Here is a 27494-nt window from a genome sequence, read left to right on the forward strand (position 1 = left end):
CTCCCAAACCCCAGTATGCCAGCACCCCCAGTATCTCCCAAAAACCCCCAGTATGCCAGCAGCACCCCCTAGTATCTCCCAAACCCTAGTATGCCAGCACCCCCAGTATCTCCCTAAACCCCCAGTATGCCAGCACCCCTAGTATCTCCCAAACCCCAGTATGCCAGCACCCCTAGTATCTCCTCCAAACCCCAGTATGCCAGCACCCCCAGTATCTCCCAAACCCCTAGTATGCCAGCACCCCAGTATCTCCCAAACCCCAAGTATGCCAGCACCCCTAGTATCTCCCAAACCCCTAATTATGCCAGCACCCCTAGTATCTCCCAAACCCCAGTATGCCAGCACCCCCTAGTATCTCCCAAACCCCCAGTATGCCAGCACCCCTAGTATCTCCCAAACCCCAGTATGCCAGCACCCCTAGTATCTCCCAAACCCCTAATTATGCCAGCACCCCTAGTATCTCCCAAACCCCCAGTATGCCTGTACATCCTGTATCTGCAACACTGCCAATACCTCTCAAACCCCAGTATTCTAGTATCTCCAGTATTCCAGTATGTCAGTATTTCTAATGTATCCCTGCACCATGGGGGCGGTGGGGTAGCCTAGTGGTCAAAGCGTTCGCTCATCACGCTGAGGACCTGGGTCCAATTCCCCACTTGGGTACAAAGTGTGAAGCCTATTTGTGGTGTCCCCCACTGTGATATAGCTGGAATATTGCTAAAAGCAGCGTAAAACCAAACTCACTCACTCACTTCCACCATGTCCACAAGCTCCTGCCCTACACATACTCTAGCATCTTATCACTTTTTCTGCAGTGGCGAGAGTGGAGCCGGCAAGACAGTGGCAGCAAAGTTCATCATGAGTTACATTGCCAAAGTGTCTGGAGGGGGAAACAGAGTACAGGTGAGCGTCAACAAGATAATACATTGTGTAGCAGCTGGTGTGTGCTGACAGGTGACACATTGTGTAGCAGCTGTGATATCTGTAAACACATTGCTGACAGGTGACACTTAACATTGTGTAGCAGCTGTGGTATCTGTAAACACATTGCTGACAGGTGACACTTAACATTGTGTAGCAGCTGTGGTATCTGTAAACACAGGTGACAAACATTGTGTAGCAGCTGTGGTATCTGGACTGCACGACAGGTGACACTTAACATTGTGTGTGTAGCAGCTGTACAGGTATGCTGACAGGTGACTGTAAACTGTGGTATCTGTAAAACACATTGCTGACAGGTGACACTTGACATTGTGTAGCAGCTGTGGTATCTGTACAACACAGCTGTGGTATCTGTAAACACATTGCTGACAGACACTTGACATTGTGTGACACTTAACATTGTGAGCAGCTGTGCCGACAGGGTATTGTGTAGCAGCTGTAAACACATTGCTGTACAGATATCGGGTGTACAACACATTGCTGACAGGTGACACAGCTGTGGTATGTAGCAGCTGTGGTATCTGTAAACACATTTGCTGTGACACTTAACATTGTGTAGCAGCTGTGGTATCTGTAAACACATTGCTGACAGGTGACACTTAACATTGTGTAGCAGCTGTGGTATCTGTAAACACATTGCTGACAGGTGACACTTGACATTGTGTAGCAGCTGTGGTATCTGTAAACACATTGCCGACAGGTGACACTTAACATTGTGTAGCAGCTGTGGTATCTGTAAACACATTGCTGTACAGCAGTCTGTGACTTCATTAGGCTACTAAGTATGAGTTATGTCCAATAAAGGAGAGAAATCAATATATTATGGGGTACAATGTATTATGGGGTACGATGTACTATGGGGTACGATGTATTATGGGGTACAATGTACTATGTATTATGGGGTACACAGAGTGCCTCACAAAAGGCTTCTGTTGTATGAAGATCACTGATTGAAATATGACTGTCAGTATAGGGACCATTCATAATTAATGGCTAGTGGGGATGATGATGATTTTTTGGGAGAAGCAAGTACAATATGCATGACCCCCCTAATAGTTGTGTACAAAGTAAGTGATCCCCCTGCATGTCATGTACAAAATCAATGAACAACACCCCCCACCTCCCTCCTATAATTTGTAACCATAATTTTTCATATTTTTTAATATTGATGACCCCCTACTTCCCCAGAACAAAATGGGTGACAGCCCCTGTTAAAATCATCATCACTCCCCCTTAGCCATAAATTAGGAACGGTCTACTACACGTCTTCATCATAACAGTAATGCATTATTACTGAGGCTATCAACCATATGTTCCAGTGGAGGATCTTTTTGCATAATTTGTATGCGTGTGTTTTTTTCAGCATGTAAAAGATGTCATATTAGAATCCAACCCATTACTAGAAGCATTTGGAAATGCAAAGACTGTTCGGAACAACAATTCCAGTAGATTTGTAAGTATCAATGTCACTGATCTGTATATATGATGAACGACCTGAGTGGCCTAATGGCTGGAGATGGCCAAAGTTGTGACTTTGGGCAGCTGTCCGATGTCCAGGGTAGAATGATGCACAATCACCAGATCAGCCCACTTCATTTAACCCATGAACAGTCAGAGACGAACGCGTGTTCATGAGACGGCCTATCGTCTTTTATACGCGTGACTGGTGCGCTCAGTGGCACTAACTGAAGCGCTTGACCCTAATAATTCAATCACCGTGAAACCAACTCGATTGGGTGCGAACACGGCGCAGGGTGATTCAAGCGTCCCGTAAAATCCCCAAGTGTGGTGGTTACTTGAAAGTCGTGAATAAACAGGTTTCTCAGGAAAGCAGAAACACCACGCTTAGGTCAGTTGTTTACATATGCAAATTACGTAAAAACAATTCATCGCATTTGAAAAAGTGATTTGTTTCATAGGAATGTCATGTTTCATGTTAGAAAAGTTAAAGTATTCATCTTTGCAGTAAATTCTGGAACATTTTGAAACTAATATGACCCTTTACTTCGCCAAGAGTAATCCTGCGACAACTATAAAGTCATTTGCATATTTTCCTGAAGTGACGTATGGTGTTGTTACGGTTAATAATTTGCCGTGACAAAAGGTTTAAAAGTCCCCTTTGAACCAGCAAAATAGAACACAGACAAGTCTAAAATATTCAATAATATATTGAGCAAACAATGAGCAAGCTACAATGAATGACAATACAGATATCTAGTACAATGCATTTGAGTCACAAATCTAAAATGTTGGGTCACAAATATAAAATATTAACTCACTTGATGATGGCAGACAGATGTGTATAAATCCAGTCATGTGAAAAGTCCATCCGCGCAACTCAACAAGCAGCCTTTATATTGCTCTTACACAGTTCTTGAGCATTCTAGCAAAGCTAGGCTCCATCATTATTCTCTCAGAATGTTACAGGATTTTCTCGAACACACAATATGATGAAAGCCGGAAGTCAAAACAAAAGATTGCCAAGGGCAGGTCATTCTGAAGCGCTATCTCAAAAGGCGTATCACTAAAAATGCTATTGCCATTGAACATATATGACGCGAGATGCGAGCCAAAACCCACACTCATAACTTTAAACGTTGTGACCCATAATAACTATCACTTAATCAATGTGATATTACAAATCACTTTTTGAAAAGCACCAAAAATGTTCTGTTATCGTGTATTCAAAATGAATAGAAGTCTCAGATGTTTTGGTTAAAACATGATGATGTTACTGATCTCAATTCCGAAATTCCAAAATGTTTTAAAACTATTTAGATTCACTCCTTGTCCTAAGTAAACGTTTGACACATATGGTAAGAATCGTATTGTGATCGTATTGAACAAGTTGCGACTATCTGTCACATTATTTGCGACAGAATTGAAGATTAAACATCAGTCAACTGAAATTATATAAAAAATGCCAAATGTCAATAAGCATTCATAATCCCGATACCGACAACATTAACTATCGCGGTAATGGAGGGTCCTGTGATAACAACACAAGCTAAATCTGTACAAGCCCGACCGAGAAATGCATGTCTCGGTTGCCAGGACTGTAGTGTCTTGGTTTCAGCATCACAGTACGAAATCTTACATGTTCCCCTCATTAATTTATTTGTACTTGTGGAAAGTCACCTAACAATTCAGTGCTAACGTAAAAGTTGTTTTTGCTTGTTATAGCGTGTAAAGAGACACAAGGGTATATTCGAAATTGAATCCGAAATGAAGTCACTGTCATTTGAAGATCTGGGTTAGAATTGGTCTTTAGTAACCCATGCTCATCATAAGAGGTGACTAACGGGATCGGGTGGTCAGGCTTGCTGACTTGGTTGACACGTGTCATCATATTCCAGTAGATGAATGCTTATTCTGTTGACCACTTGATTGTCTAGTCCAGACTTGATTATTTACAGACTGCCGCCAATTAGCTGAAATATTGCTGTGTGCTGCATTCAACAACAACAACAACAAAAATTCCTTTAAGATGCTTCTTGTCAATCATCATGTACTAGGGAACCACCCCATAGGGCAGTGGATACAGTGTCTGCTCAAACAGCAGAAGGTTTGCGGTTTGATACTCCACCATGTCATCCCTAAAAGCATTGAAAGATGATGGTAGTTGTCGCCCCACCTGATGTCTCGCTTCGTTTAGATCAGACAAGGAGTGTCCAGCTTCAAGCTGCAACACTGTGTCTTAAGTGTCTGTTAAACTCAGTATTCTCGAGTCTCAGTACAAACATGGCGTTCTTTGTTTAGCGATGCAATCACTCAGAATACACTCAAGTTGTTCATGTATTACCAAACAACGGTATTTGATGACATATTCAAAGTTAAAAATATCATATTTAAATCTGATTTCAGGGCAAGTATGTTGAAATCCAGTTTAGTCGAGGAGGTGAGCCAGATGGTGGGAAAATCTCAAACTTCCTTCTTGAAAAGGTTTGTGTTTTTGATGTGTTAGAAGTATTGCAGTAATCAGTATGTATACAAGCTCAAGAAATAGTCTTCTGTTTTTAGACTACGACCAAATTGAATGAAATATTGATTAAAATGAATATAGATTACAGACAGGTCAGATATACAGTTAGTTTAATAACAGGATTATTGTATTGAGGTATAGAGTTGTTGACAAGCACCTTCTGGTATTATGTTCTCCTGTTAATATCTTTAACTCATTGTCTGCATGTATAGTTTATGGGAAAAGCGTTGCCTGTACACAAGACGAGATTGTAGATGCATCCAACGTTTCTCCCTATACCTGCCTCCTGTAGCTGCAGTGGATCTAGGCACTGATAGACAAGTTGATCCTCCAATACTGATGCCTTTGTTCCTTCTTTTCCTCACAGTCTCGAGTAGTTTCCCAAAACCCAAGTGAGCGAGGATTTCATATATTTTATCAGCTATGTGCAGGGGCTACTGCACAGCTCAAAGGTAAGCTGGACCAGATGGTACCTGAATATTCCTGTATTCTTCATATGGTACCTGAATATTCCTGTATTCTTCATATGGTACCTGAATATTCCTGTATTCTTCATATGGTACCTGAATATTCCTGTATTCTTCATATGGTACCTGAATATTCCTGTATTCTTCATATGCACCCTTTTAGATTAATGCTTCAGACTTGTTAGCAGTCATTTGATATAAAAAACGTGGGTATGAATATTATTTTTTTTCAATCATATTTGAAAATGCTATGCTCCATATTGTTACAGTAGTTTATGTGTTGCAGAGAACTTAGGCATTACAACTCCAGACTACTACTACTACCTGAACCAGAGTGGTACCTACAAGGTGGACGGCATGGATGACGTCCAGGAGTTCCAGGACACTCTGGTACGTGGGGTGTACTTCCTCTGTGTGTAGCCTATGGGACTCTGGGTTAGAGGTGGTCCCCAGCTACCTTTGCTGGTGCTACGAGGAGACTCACTTTGGCCTTCCTGCAACATTAATGTGACCTGATGTGATGTATCTGTTTAAAGTGGTATTACACTCACTCATTCACTCGCTCACTCACTTAATGTGTGCAGCCGATTTCTGGTGATATCGCCGTGATATTGCTGGAATATTGCTACAAGCGGTGTAAAACAATGTGGATTGTGTGTCTCATAACCAATGCGTGCATGGCATTTACAAACAAATTAATCCTGTATACATCATGCAGCAAAAACACAGTGGATAATAATGAGAATAATCAGGATTACAGATTTTCTGAACCAAAACCATCCTGAAAGTCAAAAGTGTGCTGTGCAGGTATATTTCCTATATCTCCCTCCGTTGATCTCCAGCGGGCTATGCAGGTATGTTTCCTATATCTCCCTCCGTTGATCTCCAGTGTGCTGTGCAGGTATATTTCCTATATCTCCGCTGATCCTCCGACTATGATCTCCATCTCCCTCCGTTGATCTATGCTGGTATATTTCCTATATCTCCCTCCGTTGATCTCCAGTGTGCTGTGCAGGTATATTTCCTATATCTCCCTCCGTTGATCTCCAGCGGGCTATGCAGGTATATTTCCTATATCTCCCTCCGTTGATCTCCAGTGTGCTGTGCAGGTATATTTCCTATATCTCCCTCCGTTGATCTCCAGCGGGCTATGCAGGTATATTTCCTATATCTCCCTCCGTTGATCTCCAGTGTGCTGTGCAGGTATATTTCCTATATCTCCCTCCGTTGATCTCCAGCGGGCTATGCAGGTGATCGGTATTCCTGAAGATGTCCAGAACGATGTCCTCTCCATTGTGGCTGGCATTCTACATCTGGGCAACATCAGCTTCCAGGAGGACGGCAACTATGCTGGCATAGCAAATGATGACTGTAAGTAACTAACTGTCTGTGTCCGTCTGTCTGTGTCTGTCTGTCTGTGTGTGTGTGTGTGTGTGTGTGTGTGTGTGTGTGTGTGTGTGTGTGTGACTGTCTGTGTGTCTGTCTGTCTGTGTGTCTGTGCATCCGTCCGTCTGTCTGTCTGTCTGTGTGGGGTATGTGTCTATCAAACTGATAGTGTATATACAAACTTACAGCTTGAATTTGACACCAGATGTGCTTCAAATTGACACCTAAACAAAACAATTAAACAACTATTTATCATCATTTAGGAACGCCAGGCCCCATGTTTTCTATATTTAATGTACCCTTTTCATTGTTTGCCTGTTGCTGATGTAAGAGTTGATTAATCTCTGGTCTCATTGAATGTGATGTCTGAATATCAGTGAAACATGTTTGTTTTAGTTTTAAATTTGGAAAATTTAGGGTAGATTTATTGATTTATCAAGGATAAAAATGCTGTAATTAAAAGCTGTATTGAAATAAGATGGTCATTTATCATTAATGATATTCCAGTAGGTTTTATTTTTAGTAATTAGTTAAAATGAGCAGTAGTTTGTATGTAGTTGTATGATCCCCAGGGAGTTGAGATTGATAGCACGATGTGCCGTTGAGACTGACATCCAATGATCGAGGGTGAAAATACCAGCGCCTTGAGCAAGCACTAGTTGCCTGGATATGTGTGCTATATAAATATCATATAATAATAGTTTTGGCAGGTAGCACTTTCTTTGTTAAACTATTTTCAGTTCTTGCTTTCCCGGCTTTTCTACTGGGCATTGATGCTGAGTTGCTTCGCACGAAGCTGACTGGGCGTGTCATGGACAGTAAATGGGGAGGCAAGTCGGAGAGTATTGAAATGAAACTCAACAAAGAACAGGCCGAGTTCACCAGAGATGCTCTCGCCAAAGCCATCTACACACGTGTGTTTGACTATCTAGTAGAGGTGAGTACACACATGTACCATATCTTGCTCATGTAGCCTGGTCAAGGATGTCATGCCACAGTTGATACATGAATACCCCACTCAGACACATTATACTGACTCCGAGCTGACCAGTCCTTGATGTACCCATTAATGCCGAGCGCCAGGCAGGGACCAACAAGTACCATATTTTAACGTCTTTTGGTATGGCGTGGCTGTGGATGAACCCCGCGACCGGCTTTCGCTCTCGGGCGGACGCTCTAGCCACCACACCATGGAGGCGGTCCCTTTGTCTTAGGATGCTGCTGGCATCAAACATTGCTGACTGTTGCTAAACCGTATATTTTTATTTATCCTGACTCTTGATCTTTTACTTATCTCCCTTTCCTTTTCGAATGGTAATGGAACATTTGAATCCCTTGAAGTTCCCCAAGTGGACGTAAAAATACACTCACCCACGAGTTACCTCCCTTTTGCCCTTTTCCCCGCACAAACAGTCACCAGCCTTACTTGTCACTCTCTCCCTTTTCGCCCAAGCGGATGGTTGGGCGAGCACTGGAGTCCCTTATACAGCTTTATATCCTTTTTATTTAGGTCCTATTCTTCAAAATTATGCTGAAAATGGATTTAGCAATAACTACTATGTATTATTTGTAAGAAAATTGTAAAAATTATTTGTATTTATGTCATAAATTCATCATAATGTAACTGTGTTTACATTTCATGAAATCGTGCAGTGTTTGCAGGCACAGGTTATCCGTGGCTGATCCTCACCCTCAGTGCCCTTTGTGCACAAAACCATGTTCTTCCAGCTTGCGCTGTAGTTATTGTGTTGATTTATCAAATCTTCAATTTAATCAATATTTGTCTTATATCTATAGACGTGCCATGGATCGGGTGAGGAAGTCATCTCAAGTCACGGTTGATAAAACAGGAGATCAGCCAACGAAAAAGTTGCTTGCTACTGCTGAAGTTCATAATACTGGTGCTATGTTTAGTACGTTGCAGGGGCAGTCTGCTGGGGGCCAAGAAGAGATCGGCTACAACGCAGTTGACTCTGACTCAAGCTAAGAAAAAGACGTCATCTTCTACTACATCGCAGAAGAAAGCATCTGTTACCAGATCGAAGGGTAAATCTACGACTGCTAGTACGTCAATGCAGCAGAAATCCTTCAACGAAGAGATACTACCTCCACATGAAGTAGATGTTTTTGATGACCCCGTTACTTCTACCCGAAGTACCTACGAGATCAGCGACTCAAACGACTTCTACAACTACTACATCGTCCCCTGCAACGGTCACAGCAGGCCAGCTGTTTGACAAACTACCACCTACTTCTCAACGGAGTGAAGTTGAGGCGCAGAACTCATCAGCGTTCACAAACGCTTTGTCTACACCGCAGCAGGTGCAACCAACGCAGAGTTTCGGCCCGGGCGAATTTATGAGACAATTCACCAACCAGATGATGGCCATGATGGAACGTAGGTTCTAGGAAGAAGCGAAGGCTCGGCGAAGCCTCTCATCTACCGACACCGTGCGCAAACCTACCGACCTGCGCGAACCTACTCCTCATAGAACTACGTCTCAAGACTACGTTGGCAAACGTACACCTTTGCGAAGGTCTCCACAGTCGGACGACTCTGTCATCTTAGAGGAGGATAGAAGAGATGAGATGTCTACTCACAGCTCTACATCCTCGAACCCTCAACGTTCGAGAACATTGAAGGATCCATCTCCTACACCTAACCGCTCTAGATCGAGATCTCATATCTCTTACAGACGTTCGCGAAGTCACTCATCACGAGACAGAGGTTCGCGAAGAGAAGGCTCACATCACAGAAGTTCGTGAAGGGATACATCCAGCGACAGACGATCGCGAAGAGATGAATCTACAGATAGAGGTTCGCGAAGAGAGCACTCTCAAGATAGAAGTTCCCATAGGGAGGAATCTTCAGATAGAGGTTAGCGAAAGGATGATGAAGGTTCGAGAAGGGATACAGGTTCGCAGATGGAAGAGTCGCAGAGGCCTAGCTCTAATAATCAGGAGACTCTGGATCAGCAAGCAGACTTCGTCTTCCCAGACTCAGAGGTTACAGCGTGGATTGCCAACGGGTTGAACTTGGAGTCTCCTTCTAATGATAAAGATGAAATCTACACTTATAGGATGCGTAACGACTCCGTCACTATCCCGCCGATTGAACCTATATCCAAGGTACCCTCTAACCTACGCACGCACAGCTTTCGCGAAAGCATCCAAGTACCAGAGTCAGCATCTGCCATCATTAATGTAAAGAGATTCCCCTTACATCATATGGATCCATTTACAAAGGCGCCTGAATGGGATGACAACATAAAGTTAGTCAACAACTCCCAAAACAAGATGTATGAAGTGGAAGATAAAAAGTTATCTCAACTGGATACTGCTACAAGGAGGTCCTTCTTTGGGTTGGCCAGGTCCAGAGCCATCAATGAAGCATTGATCAATAAATTCCAGAACGCAAGTTTGGAAGAGGATAGAATGATATATTCGGCCCTCATAACACAGAAGAAGGACCAGTACTTTTTATCGGACCATCTGGCATCTATATCTGCAGGTCTCACTTTACTACGCAGACAAGGGCTACTTGCATCCTGTTCTTGGAGTGATAGATTCACCCAACCGCTACTAAGAGCTCCATGGGAGGCACCTACTATCTTTGGAGGACAAATAGACGATGCAGCTAAGGAAGCTACGCACGACTCTAGAGAAGTTACGATGATAAAATCCATAGATACTCTGGCCAACGTCATCTGTCATACTTCGCAAAAGTATAACAACAAGTCCAAATATTCCGGCATACAGAAGGCAAAGGAGAAGAAGTACTCCAGCTTCAGAGGCGGCAAAGGATCTTTTCGTCGACCATCCGGAAATTACAGAGGAAAGTCAGGGAGAGGCCGCACTCCAAGAGGATCCAGAACAACTGGAGTCTTCCACCCCCAGCCGTTCTTGTAAAACTGTCAACAGTGGGTGGACGTCTACAAAGGTACTGGAAAAATTGAGGAATACTAGAGGCCGACTACGTCTCCCAAGTACTAAGAGAAGGATACAGAGTACAACTCAAAGGCCACACCTCCGCTAACCCTCACCGATGGTCTTCGACTATGCAGAGGAACAGGCAGACAAACTACAAGATGCCATCAACTCACTACTTATGAAGGAGGCGGTAGAGATAATAGATCAGCATCATCTCACCCCAGGCTTCTACTCCCCAATTTTTGTAGTACCCAAGAAGAACTCCAGGGAGAAGTTCAGACTGATTTACAACATGCTCAAATTCCACAAAGACCATCTACTGAAACCAGAGAGGTTCAGAATGATCCACCTACCTCAACTCAGACTACTCATCCGTCCAGCAGATTGCATGGCCAGCATAGACTTGCAGGATGCGTACCTTCACATCCCGATACATCAGGAATCAAGAAAGTATCTACGATTCCTATTCAGAGGGCATCACTTCCAATGGAACGTCCTACCGTTTGGAATATCTTCAGCTCCGTGGCTATTCACACGAATAACCAAGCCTATAGCCACATATCTACATCATCAAGGTCTACGCAATGCCTTCTACTTGAACGACGGTATTCAGGTTCACCAAGATGCCAGTCAACTCAGACTACAGCTGAACTTCACAATCAAGTTGCTTACTCAACTAGGATGTCTGGTGAACCTTATGAAGTCAGAGTTGGAACCAAAACAAGATCTGCAATTTTTGGGGATAAGGTTTATCACAACACAGAATCGTATTGTCGTCCCAGAAGATCGTTGGGTCAAGATACAAGCCATGATTCCACCAGCAATCATCTCTCCGTTAACACTACGATCATGGCAAGTTCTACTCGGTCTACTAACCTCGCCGCAGGACTTGACTCGCACAGGAAGGTTACAACTAAGACCACTGCAATGGTTCCTGACAAAACATCTAAACAGCGTCGACCCTTTCTTGCTGCCAGACAACCTCAAGAGGTATCTACTATGATGGACGCACAGGTCAAACGTTTGCGGAGGGACCTATTTACAAGAGCCGGCCTTCGACTCACATCTCTACGGAGACGCTTCGATGCAAGGCTGGGGTGCGCATCTCAACATCAAGTTGCATCAGGAAGGTGGTCCAAAATAGAGCAGCATCTTCACATCAATCTGCTGGAGATGAAAGCCGTGATCAACGCCTTACAACTATGGTCAAGCTCGCTGAACAACAAAATGCTGATGATCAGCACAGACAACTCTACAGTGGCATCCTCCATAAATCGGCAAGGATCCACAAGGTCTCCAAGCCTGCTACAGCTCACATTCCAGTTGTTCCACATCACGGAGGAAGCAAACATTTGGATAAAGGCGTGTCACATAACCGGAGCCAAGAACGTACTTGCAGACGCTCTATCCCAACCACTGCACCGTCACCTACGGAATGGATGCTCCATCCAGAAGTGTTCCGGCTCATCATAAGGGAAATAGGATCCCCTTGCATAGACCTGTTTGCCACGAGGTTCAACAAACAACTACAGACGTTTGTCTCACATGTTCCAGATCCTCAAGCCTTGGCAACAGATGCACTGAGCATATCTTGGGAAGGACTAAACGCTTACACGTTTCCACCCCCGATATTACTACCGGAAGTACTGTTGAAGATCAAACAGACACAGACGCTACAACTGACTTTGGTCGCGCCATACTGGCCAGCGAGAGTATGGTTCCTAGACCTAATAGAAGATCTCAGATGTCCAACAATCAAGTTACCAGATTGGCCGAACCTACTCGTACGTCCGCACATCAAGCAAGTCCACAGGAACCCGACAGCGTTCCAGCTACACGTGTGGACCGTATCAAAACATGTTTGAAGAAAAGAGGATACTCCGCCAGGGCAGCCAAGGCAGTAACGCTAGCGTTACGCAGATCTACTCGTAACCTGTATGATGACAAGTGGCTGAAGTTTGAGACTTATGCAAGACAGAAAGGCTTTACTGCGATGAAAGCTACTCATCCTCAAGTGGCGGAATACCTGTGTCATCTTAGACAGACCAGACATCTGAAAGGTTCGACATACCTCGCTGCAATCAGTACAGTGATTACCATGATAACAGGCATCAAGTTGACGAAAGTAGCAGAATTACTTGCTCTGCTGAGATCTTTTAAACTGGAGGACCAGCAAAAGAAGTTCAGAGTTCCGGCCTGGGATCTGAATGTAATTCTATGTCATCTTACAAGTGATGCCTGCAAACCTCTAGACCAGACTACCTTCGAGCTGCTGACACAGAAGACTCTATTCCTGTTTGCGCTAGCCACGGCAGCTCGAATATCAGAGATACATGCGCTGGACTTTGGTCGAACCAGATTCGACAAGGGGCAACATGCTGCAGTTCATCTAGGACTTAGATGGGACTTCATTGCCAAGAACCAACTACCTGGTCAGCCAGATAGACAGTTCCACGTACCAGCGCTATCTACAATCCTCGGCCCAGAGGATATAGAAGACCTATCCTTGTGTCCGGTCAGAGCCCTGAAGATATATCTTCAAAAGACTGAGACAAGGAGACGAAAATTCAAGCGCCTGTTCATCCCATTATCAACAGAGACATCAGCAGAAGTCTCAAGATTGACGATATCGTTCTGGATGAGAGCCGTCATATTGCAGCAGCAGGAGGACTAGAACCTCCTAGAGCTTCCAACCCACACGAAGTCCGAGCACTGGTGTCAACACTGGCTCTGCACAGAAATTGCTCTATACCAGCAATTATGGAAGGCTGCTTTTGGAAATCGGACACGGTGTTTGCCAACCACTACATCCGAGACATGGCCACTGAAGACATCTCAGGCATTCACCAATTTGGGCCTCTCGTAGCACAGCAACTAACGGTTCCTCAAAGGCGTTGAGTTGGAAAATCTCACCCTTTATCACGTTGACTTGTTGATAACTTTTACTAAGGAAAAGTATTAGTTTGAAAGTCCATGCGCACAGTCTAGGACAGGCTAGCATGAGTGATCTTTCTATAAGCAAAAGATCTTGAGTCAGGATAAGAAAAAATATGTAATTTTTCAAGTAAAATTGATATTTTTATACTTATCCTGACTCATGACGAGAAGCCCTCCCAACCGCTGAAGACACTTTGGATTTCACAGCAGATCCAAGTGCATGGGCAGAAAATCAGGAGAGACAAGTAAGGCTGGTCACATGACTGTTTGCGCGTGAAAAGGGCAGAAGGGAGGTAACTCGTTGGTGAGTGTATTTTTACGTCTGCTTTGGGAACTTCAAGGGATTCAAGTGTTCCACTACCATTCAAAAAGGAAAGGGAGATAAGCAAAAGATCATGAGTCAGGATAAGTATAAAAATATCAATTTTACTTGAAAAATTACATTATATCACAATGTAAGGTATTGCTTCAGTGAGATCAAGTTATATCTCCTTAGATATCTTGCTACAATGAAGTTAAACTTGGTGCTTTGTGAAGCATTGTGATTTCATTTGTTGCCATAATATAACAGTCAAATGACATCACTGATCTCTGAGTCACTAAAGCTGGTTATCTGTTCTACACAGGACACTGGTCATTACTATGAACAATCTGAAATCACTTAATATCTATTTTGGGTGTTAAATAGAATGTCTCCCTTGCATTGTTTTGATATCAAATATATCAACGCTCGTCGTTAAACAGTAAAACCTTGTGAAGCATCAACTGTTACCGGCTCATGGTGATATATCTGGTGTCAAACAACACAAAGATGCTGTTTGTCATCCAGAATATCCTCCAATCTTTCGGGTTTGTAAGCAGTAAAAAGCTGTTCTTAAGTGTAAAAAGTACAGGTAACCAGATAAATTGGTAGATTCTCTGTCATCCTCGACACTGTTGTACCTTATCATCACTCACTGTTTCAGTCGGTCAACTGTGCTATGCAGAAGCAGACAGAAGAGGTCAACATTGGGATTTTGGATATATACGGGTTTGAAATCTTTGCCAAGAATGGATTTGAGCAGTTCTGTATAAACTATGTCAATGAGAAACTGCAGCAGATCTTCATAGAACTCACCCTGAAGGCAGAACAGGTACAGCAGGCCTTGTCTTCTTGGTGCATGCTTCAAATAGTGTGTCGTGTGTGTTGATGAAGTACAGTGAGAGGGTGTTGCCTTGCTTGTCTAAGTTGTGATACAAGACAAATGTTTTGTTTATGCAAGCTAGATACACAGAGAAGAACATGGGAGTCAGTACCTACTATATATTAGGTTAGGGATGGCCTAATTTGTCCTCAGTCCATACTACTGCTACTACCTCCACCATCACTACTACTTCTACCACTGCTACTACTATTTCCATTAAGTACTTACAATTAGGCAAACCTGTAGCCTAAGTTCTTCCTTATTCTATACTAGTTACAGGTAACAGGTATACAGGTGAAAATTGTCTAATTAAAGCATTTTGGTGAAATATATGTAGCTCATTCTTCATGTGCCACACTGTTCTTCAGGTGACATTAGACTGAAGTGTTGTCAGATCCCTTCATTATACTATCTGTGTGTCATCACTTTGGCAACCTGTACACCACTGACCTTTCTTTGATTTCCAGGAGGAGTATGTCCAGGAGGGCATCAAGTGGACGCCAATAGACTACTTCAACAACAAGATTGTGTGTGACTTGATTGAGTCCAAGAGCCCCCCGGGACTCATGTGTGTGGTGGATGACATCTGTGCCACCATGCACGCAGTGTCCGAGGGAGCCGATCAGAAACTGATCATGGTTAGACTCTTTCTCTGAAGTCGAGATTGATGTACCATTTGATTCCTCATAATTATTATCATTTGAATAGTAACTTTTGATTCCTAGGAATAGTTCAGTAGAAACTCTACTCCTAGATACATGAAGTATTATCTCACGATTCCGAAATCTGAAACATTTTACGTTGAAATTCTGATTATTTAACTCCAGGAAAACTGGGTTTGTAAGTAATCCAACTGATCAAACCATATCATGTTCATTTGCTTTGTACTGACTGTTGAGTGATGTGTTCTGTATTGATGATTGATGAATAAATGAAGAGTATTTATTAGAATTTCCCATTGTTTAATATGAATTATTTATTAATTATCTGGGGCGGGGGGTAGCCTAGTGGTTAAAGTGTTTGCTTGTCACGTCATAGATCTGGGTTCGATTCCCCACATGGGTACAATGTGTGAAGCCCATTTCGGGTGTCCTCTGTCGTGATATTGCTGAAATATTGCTAAAAGCAGTGTAAAACTAAACTCACTCACTCACTTGCTCACTATGAATTATCTGTTCACATATGATGTTCATCTGTCTTATAATATGGCATTGTTTTGTATTTGAATGTGGAAATCATCTATGTTCCTGAACTAGTACGCTAGATGGGGTCAATGTGGTGTCTCTTTCTCCTGACATTCTGCTTGATTCTGCTAGACTGAAGTCAGGTTGTTTCATTCAGAAACTCCAAGGTGCTGTAGGATCTCACGAGCACTATCAGGGATCTAACACAGGGTTCGTCATCCATCACTATGCTGGCAAGGTGAGCAGATAATACCCGGACTATACCAATATTGTCAAACATTCTTTACCTGATCTGACCTGTGAAGATCCAGGTTAGAATTGATCTTCAGTAACCCATGCTTGTCCTAAGAGGCGACTAACAGGATCAGGTGGTCAGGCTCACTGACTTGGTTGATACATGTCATTGGTTCCCTATTGCATAGATCGATGCTCATGATGTTGATCACTTGGTTGCCTGGTCCAGACTCTATTATTTACAGACCACCACCATATTGCTGGAATATTGCTGAGTGCTGCGTTAAACAAAAACAAAACACTTTACCTGTTCCCGTTAAGGCCTATACTGGTCAGTTTGTCTCCCTATAATGTTCTATATATGAAATAATATAAGTTGAAACAAAAAGGGATACTATTTACAGAATAGTACCAAAGGAATGTATTGTGAGTCTACTGAATATGTCACTGTCAGGTTGGTTGAGCATACGTTATAGTTGTAAGGAAAACATAGGGATGTGGGCTGCTTTCTGAAAAGATTCTCTTCTCATTTTGATACATTCTTCATAGATACATAGTAACTACAGTAAATTTGATTCACTTTTGAGCTAACAAAGCCAGTCAACTTAAGTTCTTTTGTTTCAGGTGTCTTACGAAGCAAACGGCTTCTGTGAAAGGAATCGTGATGTTCTGTTCACTGATCTCATTCAGCTGATGAAATCAAGTCAAAAGTAAGTACATGTACATGGTTATGTCTCTAGATTTATCAGCACTCTACCTGTGCTCATGGGTTTTACCACACTGATAAACAACTGAGACCTGCTTTTTGTTGTCCTCCCACATTCAGCCGACTGACTGTGATACTAGAGTACTGTTCAAAGTGGCATTGTTTCCCCCTGACACACTCACGGTTACGGCAATACTTTATTGTGTTCTTGATTATATTACCAACACACTCACGATCACGGCAATACTAACACACTCACGATCACGGCAGACTCGATTATTTACAGACCGCTTCTTATAGCTGGAACATTGCTGACTGTGGCGTTAATCATCTAAGAAACCAACAAAGCCGACATAAAATGTTTTTGTGTGTTTTCCAGCTCATTTATTGCAAGTCTCTTTCCTGAGGATGTGAGTTCTCAGACAAAAGGTCGTCCGACCACAGCAGGCAGCAAGATCAGAGTGAGTTTCCTATTTGTTACATTCTTGTTTCTCTGAGTTTCTGTGAAAAATGACAGAAGTGAAAACATTTCATCAATCAGAAAGGCAAAATCTGTATTCCTCTGACAATGTCTAAACGTACATCGGACCAGTCAGGTTTTAGTTAGCATAGTTCCAGTCAGTGTTGATCCTTGTCTCATTATTAATTATTTATCATGTTTCTCGTCCACAGACTCAGGCCAATAAGCTAGTTACGACACTAATGAAGTGTACACCTCACTACATCCGATGTATCAAGCCAAATGAAACAAAGAAAGCAAGAGACTGGGAAGAAAGCAGGTCAGAATAGTTATCTCCCCTTAGTAGAGCACTTTTACTTTATGGTATGATTCCAAATCTGTTGCTTATGAATTAGGTGATTTACCTACTGTGGTTTCAGTGCACAGCCAGGTTACCTAGAGATTTAATTGAATTTTGATTCAAATTCACAATATGAGGTTTCCAATGTTAACTGCATCATGGCAGTGCAGCCATTGTCCGTGTTAGGCTGTTGTTGTTGTTGTTGTTGTTGTAGTTTAACACTACAGTCAGCCATAGTATGGAGATATGGTGGTGGCGGTCTGTAGATCATTGAGTCCAGACATGACAACCCAGCGATCAACAGAATGTGCATCAATCTAAGTTATTGGGATATGATGACATTTGTCAACCAAGTCAGCGAGCCTGACCACCCGGTCCCGCTAGTTGCCTCTTTCTTGTATGTTTATGTCAGCAGAGGTTATTGTGATTTGATTCCTCTGACTTATCAGAATAGAAGATTTACCAAATTAGAAAAAAACAGTATTGCATGAATTGTGCTGGTGATTGTGATAGGTGTGTTTGATGTTCAATATGATATATGATGTCAACTGCTGAGCTGTCACTGCAGGAGTATCAAGCCAGTTTCTCTTCAATCACCTTTATAGCAGTTCTGTCAAATATATTCTGAAAATATTCGTTAGTCTACATGTCTCAATGAATCAATGGTCTTTCATTGTCACATATATTTGGACTTGATGTGGCAATGTTGTCTTCCAGGGTTAAACATCAGGTGGAGTACCTGGGCTTGAAGGAAAACATCCGGGTCAGAAGAGCGGGCTTTGCCTTCAGGAGAGAGTTCGCAAAATTCATCAAGAGGTTGGTTGATGCATCTACATCTGTTTGTGAGAGAATTAGAAGTTAATCATAAATACATGAACAGATTGCTAGGTTAAGGGACATCAAGTAAGAAAACATCAGAGACATTATTATGAATACTTGATGTACAAGCAATGGTGGCTGATTGTGTAAGATATCATGTGCTGGCAATTAGTTGCCTTACTTCGAGAGGGTGGATCTGAATTGTGCATGCCCTAACATGTGTTACAAAGACATTGTTCTCCATAAGGGCTGTTCTTAGAGGGTAAGGGTGTCCAAGTCATCCTAGGCACTGCAGTTTCTCTAAGAGGGTAAGGGTGTCCAAGTCATCCTAGGCACTGCAGTTTCTCTAAGAGGGAAAGGGTGTCCAAGTCATCCTAGGCACTGCAGTTTCTCTAAGAGGCAAGGGTGTCCCAGACATCCTAGGCACTGCAGTTTCTCTCAGAGGGCAAGGGTGTCCTAGTCATCCTAGGCACTGCAGTTTCTCTCAGAGGGCAAGGGTGTCCAAGTCATCCTAGGCACTGCAGTTTATGTTAGAGGGCAAGGGTGTCCATATCATCCTAGGCACTGCAGTTTATGTTAGAGGGCAAGGGTGTCCTAGTCATCCTAGGCACTGCAGTTTCTCTTAGAGGGCAAGGGTGTCCATAGTCATCCAAGGCAGGCACTGCAGTGTTCATCCTAAGGAGGGCAAGGGCAAGGTGTCCATATCATCCTAGGCACTGCAGTTTATGTAAGAGGGCAAGGGGTGTCCACATCATCCTAAGGCACTGCAGTTTCTCTAAGAGGGCAAGGGTGTCCAGTCATCCTAGGCACTGCAGTTTCTCTAAGAGGGCAAGGTGTGTCATCCTAGGCACTGCAGTTTCTCTAAGAGGCCTAGTGCATATCACTGCAGCAGTTTCTCTAAGAGGGCAAGGGTGTCCCAGTCATCCTAGGCACTGCAGTTTCTCTAAGAGGGCAAAGGGTGTCCAAGTCATCCTAGGCACTGCAGTTTCTCTTAGAGGGCAAGGGTGTCCATAGGCACTCATCCAGAGGGCAAGGCACTGCAGTTTATGTTAGAGGGCAAGGGTGTCCTGCAGTCATCCTAGGCACTGCAGTTTCTCTAGAGGGCAGGGGGTGTCCATATCATCCCTAGGCACTGCAGTTTATGTTAGAGGGCAAGGGTGTCCAGTCATCCTAGGCACTGCATATGTAAGAGGCACTGCAGTTTATGTAAGAGGGCAAGGGTGTCCAAGTCATCCCTAGGCACTGCAGTTTCTCTTAGAGGGCAAGGGTGTCCAAGTCATCCTAGGCACTGCAGTTTCTCTTAGAGGGCAAGGGTGTCCTAGTCATCCTAGGCACTGCAGTTTCTCTTAGAGGGCAAGGGTGTCCAAGTCATCCTAGGCACTGCAGTTTCTCTTACTGCAGAGGGCAAGGGTGTCCCAGTCATCCCTAGGCACTGCAGTTTCTCTAAGAGGGCAAGGGTGTCCATATCATCCTAGGCACTGCAGTTTCTCTAAGAGGGCAAGGGTGTCCATGTCATCCTAGGCACTGCAGTTTCTGTTAGAGGGCAAGGGTGTCCATAGTCATCCTAGGCACTGCAGTTTCTCTTAGAGGGCAAGGGTGTCCTAGTCATCCTAGGCACTGCAGTTTCTCTAAGAGGGCAAGGGTGTCCATGTCATCCTAGGCACTGCAGTTTCTCTTAGAGGGCAAGGGTGTCCTAGTCATCCTAGGCACTGCAGTTTCTCTTAGAGGGCAAGGGTGTCCAAGTCATCCTAGGCACTGCAGTTTCTCTTAGAGGGCAAGGGGTGTCCAAGTCATCCCTAGGCACTGTCATCCTAGGCACTGCAGTTTCTCTTAGAGGGCAAGGGTGTCCTAGTCATCCTAGGCACTGCAAGGCAGGGTGTCCTGCAGCACTGCAGTTTCTCTAGAGAGGGAGGGCAGTTTCTCAGAGGGGTGTCCTAGTCATCCTAGGCACTGCAGTTTCTCTTAGAGGGCAAGGGGTGTCCATGTCATCCTAGGCACTGCAGTTTCTCTTAGAGGGCAAGGGGTGTCCTAGGCACTGTCATCCAAGGCACTCGCAGGCACTGCAGTTTCTCTTGAGAGGGCAAGGGTGTCCATGTCATCCTAGGCACTGCAGTTTCTCTTAGAGGACACCAGAGCAAGGGTGTCCACATAGCGACGCTACACTCACTCACTGTTGTGTTTTTCAGATCCAAGCATCCTGTGCCAGATCACTTTGGGCTGCATGGTCATGGCATGGGGAGATCACTTTGTCTGTATCATAGCCGTGTTAACATAGCGACACTCACTCACTGTTGTGTTTTTCAGATACAGAAGATACACCCTGACGCCAGAGTTTTCAGATGGCGCCCTGACCGCCAGAGTCATGGCGGGGAGATCACTTTGTCCTGGCGCCAGAGACATGTATCATGACACTCACTCACTGTTGTGTTGTTAACAAGATGGCGCCAGAACAACTCACTCACTGTGTGTGTTTTCAGATACTGTTGTGTTTTTCAGATACAAGATCCTGACGCCAGAGACATACCCATCATGGCGGGGAGATCACTTTGTCTGTATCATAGCTGTGTTAACATAGCGACACTTACTCACTGTTGTGTTTTTTCAGATACAAGATCCTGATGCCAGAGACATACCCGTCATGGCGGGGAGATCACTTTGTCTGTATCATAGCCGTGTTAACATAGCGACACTCACTCACTGTTGTGTTTTTCAGATACAACGTCCTGACGCCAGAGACATACCCGTCATGGCGGGGAGATCCGCGTCAGGGTATCACACACCTCATGAATTCCGTCAACATGGATCGGGATCAGTTTCAGATGGGGAAGACTAAAGTATTCATCAAGAATCCAGAATCTGTGAGTTTAGTCTTCTCTGTTAAATATGTTGACAGTTCCAGGTAGGAATCGGTACACAACAACCGATGCAGGTCATGAGAAGTGACCCAATGGTGGTCATTCTAAGTAACTTGATTCATGGCATGTCAGCATACCAAGATGCCGAGGATCGTTGCTCGTAATATGAACTTATGATGATGATTGACCAGCCTCCAAGAGTGACGCACATGTAATTTTGATGCATCTGTGTTCTGTGTGTGGTGAATTTTGTATTTACTACTGTGTTTACAATGTTTGTAAGCTCTGCACTGACTACCCCTCTGCTGTGTTTGTTTTCAGTTGTTTCTTCTGGAAGAGGTGCGAGAGAGGAAGTATGATGGCTTCGCCAGGGTTATTCAGAAAGCGTACCGCAAACACTATGCCGTCAAACAGTATCTCAAACTCAGGGAAGAAGGTATGTCTTCTGTTTCTGTTAATTTTCCTTGACAGCATCAGAACAACAGACTTTCTGATTACTGAACTGGTCACATGGCACACAATGCTCTCATTGCCTTCATTTCCAAGTGATCACAAAGAATGAATCCACTCCCCAAGAGTGGGCACTATTTTCCCTACTGCAGACTGCAGAGGAATCCCAGTTACAGTCTCAGGAATTCCCTGTCTGCTTGTCTGTAGCATCAGTCTCAGGAATTCCCTGTCTGCTTGTCTGTAGCATCAGTCACAGGAATTCCCTGTCTGCTTGTCTGTAGCATCAGTCTCAGGAATTCCCTGTCTGCTTGTCTGTAGCATCAGTCACAGGAATTCCCTGTCTGCTTGTCTGTAGCATCAGTCTCAGGAATTCCCTGTCTGCTTGTCTGTAGCATCAGTCACAGGAATTCCCTGTCTGCTTGTCTGTAGCATCAGTCACAGGAATTCCCTGTCTGCTTGTCTGTAGCATCAGTCACAGGAATTCCCTGTCTGCTTGTCTGTAGCATCAGTCACAGGAATTCCCTGTCTGCTTGTCTGTAGCATCAGTCACAGGAATTCCCTGTCTGCTTGTCTGTAGCATCAGTCTCAGGAATTCCCTGTCTGCTTGTCTGTAGCATCAGTCACAGGAATTCCCTGTCTGCTTGTCTGTAGCATCAGTCACAGGAATTCCCTGTCTGCTTGTCTGTAGCATCAGTCACAGGAATTCCCTGTCTGCTTGTCTGTAGCATCAGTCTCAGGCATTCCCTGTCTCTGCTTGTCTGTAGCATCAGTCTCAGGAATTCCCTGTCTGCTTGTCTGTAGCATCAGTCACAGGAATTCCCTGTCTGCTTGTCTGTAGCATCAGTCACAGGAATTCCCTGTCTGCTTGTCTGTAGCATCAGTCACAGGAATTCCCTGTCTGCTTGTCTGTAGCATCAGTCTCAGGCATTCCCTGTCTGCTTGTCTGTAGCATCAGTCTCAAGAATTCCCTGTCTGCTTGTCTGTAGCATCAGTCACAGGCATTCCCTGTCTGCTTGTCTGTAGCATCAGTCACAGGCATTCCCTGTCTGCTTCTTGTCTGTAGCATCAGTCACAGGAATTCCCTGTCTGCTTGTCTGTAGCATCAGTCACAGGAATTCCCTGTCTGCTTGTTCTGTAGCATCAGTCACAGGAATTCCCTGTCTGCTTGTCTGTAGCATCAGTCTCAGGAATTCCCTGTCTGCTTGTCTGTAGCATCAGTCTCAAGAATTCCCTGTCTGCTTGTCTGTAGCATCAGTCACAGGAATTCCCTGTCTGCTTGTCTGTAGCATCAGTCACAGGCATTCCTGTCTGCTTGTCTGTAGTATCAGTCACAGGCATTCCCTGTCTGCTTGTCTGAAGCATCAGTCACAGGGAATTCCCTGTCTGCTTGGTCTGTAGCATCAGTCACAAGAATTCCCTGTCTGCTTGTCTGTAGCATCAGTCACAGGAATTCCCTGTCTGCTTGTCTGTAGCATCAGTCACAGGCATTCCCTGTCTGCTTGTTCTGTAGCATCAGTCACAGGAATTCCCTGTCTGCTTGTCTTTAGCACCAGTCACATGAATTCCCTGTCTGCTTGTCTGTAGCATCAGTCACAGGAATTCCCTGTCTGCTTGTCTGTAGCATCAGTCTCAGGAATTCCCTGTCTGCTTGTCTGTAGCATCAGTCTCAAGAATTCCCTGTCTGCTTGTCTGTAGCATCAGTCTCAGGAATTCCCTGTCTGCTTGCCTGTAGCATCAGTCACAAGAATTCCCTGTCTGCTTGTCTGAAGCATCAGTCCCGCAGGAATTCCCTGTCTGCTTGTCTGTGGTGCATCAGTCACAGGAATTCCCTGTCTGTTTGTCTGTAGCATCAGTCTCAGGAATTCCCTGTCTGCTTGTCTGTAGCATCATTCACAGGCATTCCCTGTCTGCTTGTCTGTAGCATTAGTCTCAGGAATTCCCTGTCTGCTTGTCTGTAGCATCAGTCACAGGAATTCCCTGTCTGCTTGTCTGTAGCATCAGTCACAGGAATTCCCCTGTCTGCTTGTCTGTAGCATCAGTCACAGGCATTCCCTGTCTGCTTGTCTGTAGCATCAGTCACAGGCATTCCCTGTCTGCTTGTCTGTGCATCAGTCACAGGCATTCCCTGTCTGCTTGTCTGAAGCATCAGTCACAGGGAATTCCCTGTCTGCTTGTCTGTAGCATCAGTCTCAGGAATTCCCTGTCTGCTTGTCTGTAGCATCAGTCACAGGCATTCCCTGTCTGCTTGTCTGTAGCATCAGTCTCAGGAATTCCCTGTCTGCTTGTCTGTAGCACCAGTCACAGGAATTCCCTGTCTGCTTGTCAGTAGCATCAGTCACAGGAATTCCCTGTCTGCTTGTCTGTAGCATCAGTCTCAGGAATTCCCTGTCTGCTTGTCTGTAGCATCAGTCTCAAGAATTCCCTGTCTGCTTGTCTGTAGCATCAGTCTCAGGAATTCCCTGTCTGCTTGTCTGTAGCATCAGTCACAGGCATTCCCTGTCTGCTTGTCTGAAGCATCAGTCTCAGGAATTCCCTGTCTGCTTGTCTGTAGCATCAGTCACAGGAATTCCCTGTCTGCTGTTCCAAACTGCCTCACTGATATACATGTGTGATTACACTAGAGACCTGATGACTTATAAAATCTTGAGTATTTTCTTTAACTGTTTCATTTTTACACTGGCTAGAGAGGGATCATTTCAAAAGTTTTCCATCTCAGGGTAAAATGAATTGGAACTTTGATGAGGATGAAAGCAAATATACACAGCATTCGGGTCCAAATCTGAATACAATGATTGAAAAAGTACTTAAGTGGTGAAAATGTATTGTTTTGTTCTCCATCCAGGAATTCTCCCTATTCAGACAAGTCAGTAGAAAAATACAAGCCATGCTAGTGTTGGTGTTGTGTCATCCTTGATTTGCATGATGAAGAGACAAACAGAGAAATATAAATCATTAGGGCTCAAAGCAGTGTACCTCAACGATGTAGGCATTTGTGACTTTACCCATAAACTTTAAAAAGACATTGTCATGGGGATCTGATGGCATATTGTTATCCTCCTAAACAATCTAATTTGCGGGAATATAGAAACGAAGTTCCATTCATCCGTCCGTCACTTTGTCCGAAGCATATCTCCTAAACTATTCATGATAGCTTAACCAAACTTGGTACACATGTCAACCATGATCCCTACATGTGCCTTTTAAGTTAGACCCAGATATGAATGTTATTTTTGTTGTTTCCATGGGAACATGACTTAGGCTGTGACTATGAGAATGTCATCTTGTCCGAAGCAAAGCTCCTAAATTATACATGCTAGCTTCATCAAACTGGGAACACATACCAAGCATGATCCATAAATGTGCCATGTGACGGTTAGACCCAGATATGAATTTTATTTTGTGGTTTCCATGGAAACGTGACTTGGTACACATGGTAAGCTTGGTACACAAATCAAGCATGATCCATAAATGTGCCATTTGATGGTTAGAACCTAGATACTGAAGTTTTTTTTTTGTCCTGTTTCCATGGAAACATGACTTAGGCTGTTGTGACCATGAGGATGTCATCTTGTCCGGGGGGCGGTGGGGTAGCCTAATGGTTAAAGCGCTATTGCCACGCCGAGGACCCGGGTTCAAATCCCCACATGGGTACAATGTGTGAAGCCCTTCGGGTGTCCCCTCACTGATGTTGCTGGAATATTGCTAAAACCAACTCAGTCAGTCATCAGATCTTCCAAACTATACATGCAAGCTTCATCAAACTTGGAACATATGTCAAGTATGATCCATAGAAGTTTGACCTTGACTGAAATTGGTGGTAGTGGTAGACATAGTCATAACTAACTGACATATACATGACGAAAGTATTTTGCCAATAAGGGGATATTGATGATTTTTCTGCTTGTTACATTATATATATGCACATCAATTAAACTTCTACATATAGTGCAGACACAACCTTTGATTTTGGAGAATATAAATAACTTTGGATTATTTTTTTTTGAGATCCAGTTGTCCAGCCTAGGAATATCAAGAGATGCTACCCTTAGCTGGTATCCCTGCTTGCTCTCAAAATAGATTTGGCGACACTTGATACTCATTACCTTTTAAATCGGCCCACACCACTGGCAGTAGGGACCCAGAGGTGGTGGGGCAGTAAATATTCCTGTCACACACAATTAAAGCAGTAATGGGTGATAAGAATCTTTGCATGTGTTGTGAAATTCCAAGAAATTATCCCTCTGCAGATTTGTTTAGTCTCTGAAAATGAAGAAAGTCTCAGGGCTCCTTTTCATTATATATATTTTCTTTTACTATGAACTTTTTTCAGTAAAATATGTTCATTTCAGAGACTAGTTGTTAGTCTAGCATTCCCTGTCTGCTTGTCTGTAGCATCAGTCACAGGACTTTTAGTGACACTGATGCATATGTGGATTTGTCCAAATCATCCTTTGAGGTCAGAGGCCGAATAAAACATATCAGTACTTTCAACCTTTGATAAGAATTTGCTACGCCGATTCCTACAGGGGTTTTTTTGTTTTGTTTTTTATTTATACCTCAGTGAACTGGGGGGAAAATACACAGTCAATCCATAAATGGTGTTTTGATGTTGTGTTATTATTGATATACAGGCCGCATAATGTTCTTTTCAGTTCTTGTTACTGAGGATACACAAATCATTCAGAAAACTAGATCTACCCTTTTCAATGAGTTTTTTTTGTATAGAATATTTGGAGAGAAATGAAATGAATTTCAATGAATGGTTTTTATCAATGATGATCAGGTTATCAGATTCATGTTTATGGAAACCATGTCTGTACAATTTGCAGAAGCACTCTTCTTGTACGGAGATCCTTGTGAGAAACCATGGATAGGTTTGTCTAGGTTTTGTTCATGTCTGTGTATGCAGGTTTTTGTGTGCATTTATTTAAAGAGGTGAATTTTACCTATATTTTCAGCATCTGATATTCTATTGAACAAGAAGGAGAGACGAAAGTACAGTCTCAACAGGAATTTTGTTGGGGACTACATCGGACTTGATGACTCCCCTGAACTACGGGCTCTTGTTGGCAAGCGTGAGAGAATAGAATTTGCTCACCAAGTCGTGAAGTATGACAGAAGGTTTAAGGTATGTGGTTTAGAGGCTGTATTGTGTCTTTCTGATCAGGGGCAGTGGGGTAGCCTAGTGGTTAAAGCGTTCACTCATCATGCCAAAGACCTGGGTTCGAATCCTGATGTGGGTACAATGTGTGATGGCCATTTCTGGTCCTCTCTCTTTCCCCCCCCCCCAATGTAATATTGCAGGAATATTCCTAAACTCATAAAAGAAGTTTAAAACCATACTCACTCACTCACACACTTAATACTGATAAAAATCCATTTTTGTGTACACTAGTGTTGGGAATTGGTTAAAATCTCATAATTGATGATTGGTTCATTACAACCGATCAATCAGCGAAAATAATTGGTTAGCATCATTTATGAAATTTTCCTGGTTATTTTTGTTAATGCACAAAAAATAAAGAAAGAAGATGCAGTTCCTTGGGGCGCTTTTTGCAAATTGCACATCTTTAAAGGATGACTAGTATGTTAGGAACATAAATTTCTTGTCGGCTTTA

The 27494-nt window shown here is 43.5% G+C and overlaps 1 protein-coding gene across 2 annotated transcripts in view; it reads left to right on the forward strand.

The window, feature by feature from the left end:
- The window catches only part of LOC124279505 (unconventional myosin-Ie-like), a 75941-nt gene that overhangs the window by 23663 nt on the left and 24784 nt on the right, over positions 1-27494 (forward strand). For both annotated transcript variants that reach the window (XM_046715338.1, XM_046715343.1), the window contains exons 5-21: positions 816-903; positions 2306-2395; positions 4807-4884; positions 5292-5376; positions 5678-5781; positions 6630-6762; positions 7518-7714; positions 14610-14777; positions 15296-15466; positions 16170-16250; positions 16871-16956; positions 17332-17413; positions 17625-17731; positions 18470-18568; positions 21285-21429; positions 21748-21862; positions 26835-27004. In XM_046715338.1, the coding sequence (XP_046571294.1) occupies positions 816-903; positions 2306-2395; positions 4807-4884; positions 5292-5376; positions 5678-5781; positions 6630-6762; positions 7518-7714; positions 14610-14777; positions 15296-15466; positions 16170-16250; positions 16871-16956; positions 17332-17413; positions 17625-17731; positions 18470-18568; positions 21285-21429; positions 21748-21862; positions 26835-27004 (1999 nt within the window). The remainder of the gene's footprint in view (positions 1-815; positions 904-2305; positions 2396-4806; positions 4885-5291; positions 5377-5677; positions 5782-6629; positions 6763-7517; positions 7715-14609; positions 14778-15295; positions 15467-16169; positions 16251-16870; positions 16957-17331; positions 17414-17624; positions 17732-18469; positions 18569-21284; positions 21430-21747; positions 21863-26834; positions 27005-27494) is intronic.

This window comes from Haliotis rubra, unplaced genomic scaffold (assembly GCF_003918875.1).
Source record: "Haliotis rubra isolate DU_JTF1 unplaced genomic scaffold, ASM391887v1 Scf107, whole genome shotgun sequence".
In the NCBI taxonomy this organism is placed as follows: domain Eukaryota; kingdom Metazoa; phylum Mollusca; class Gastropoda; order Lepetellida; family Haliotidae; genus Haliotis; species Haliotis rubra.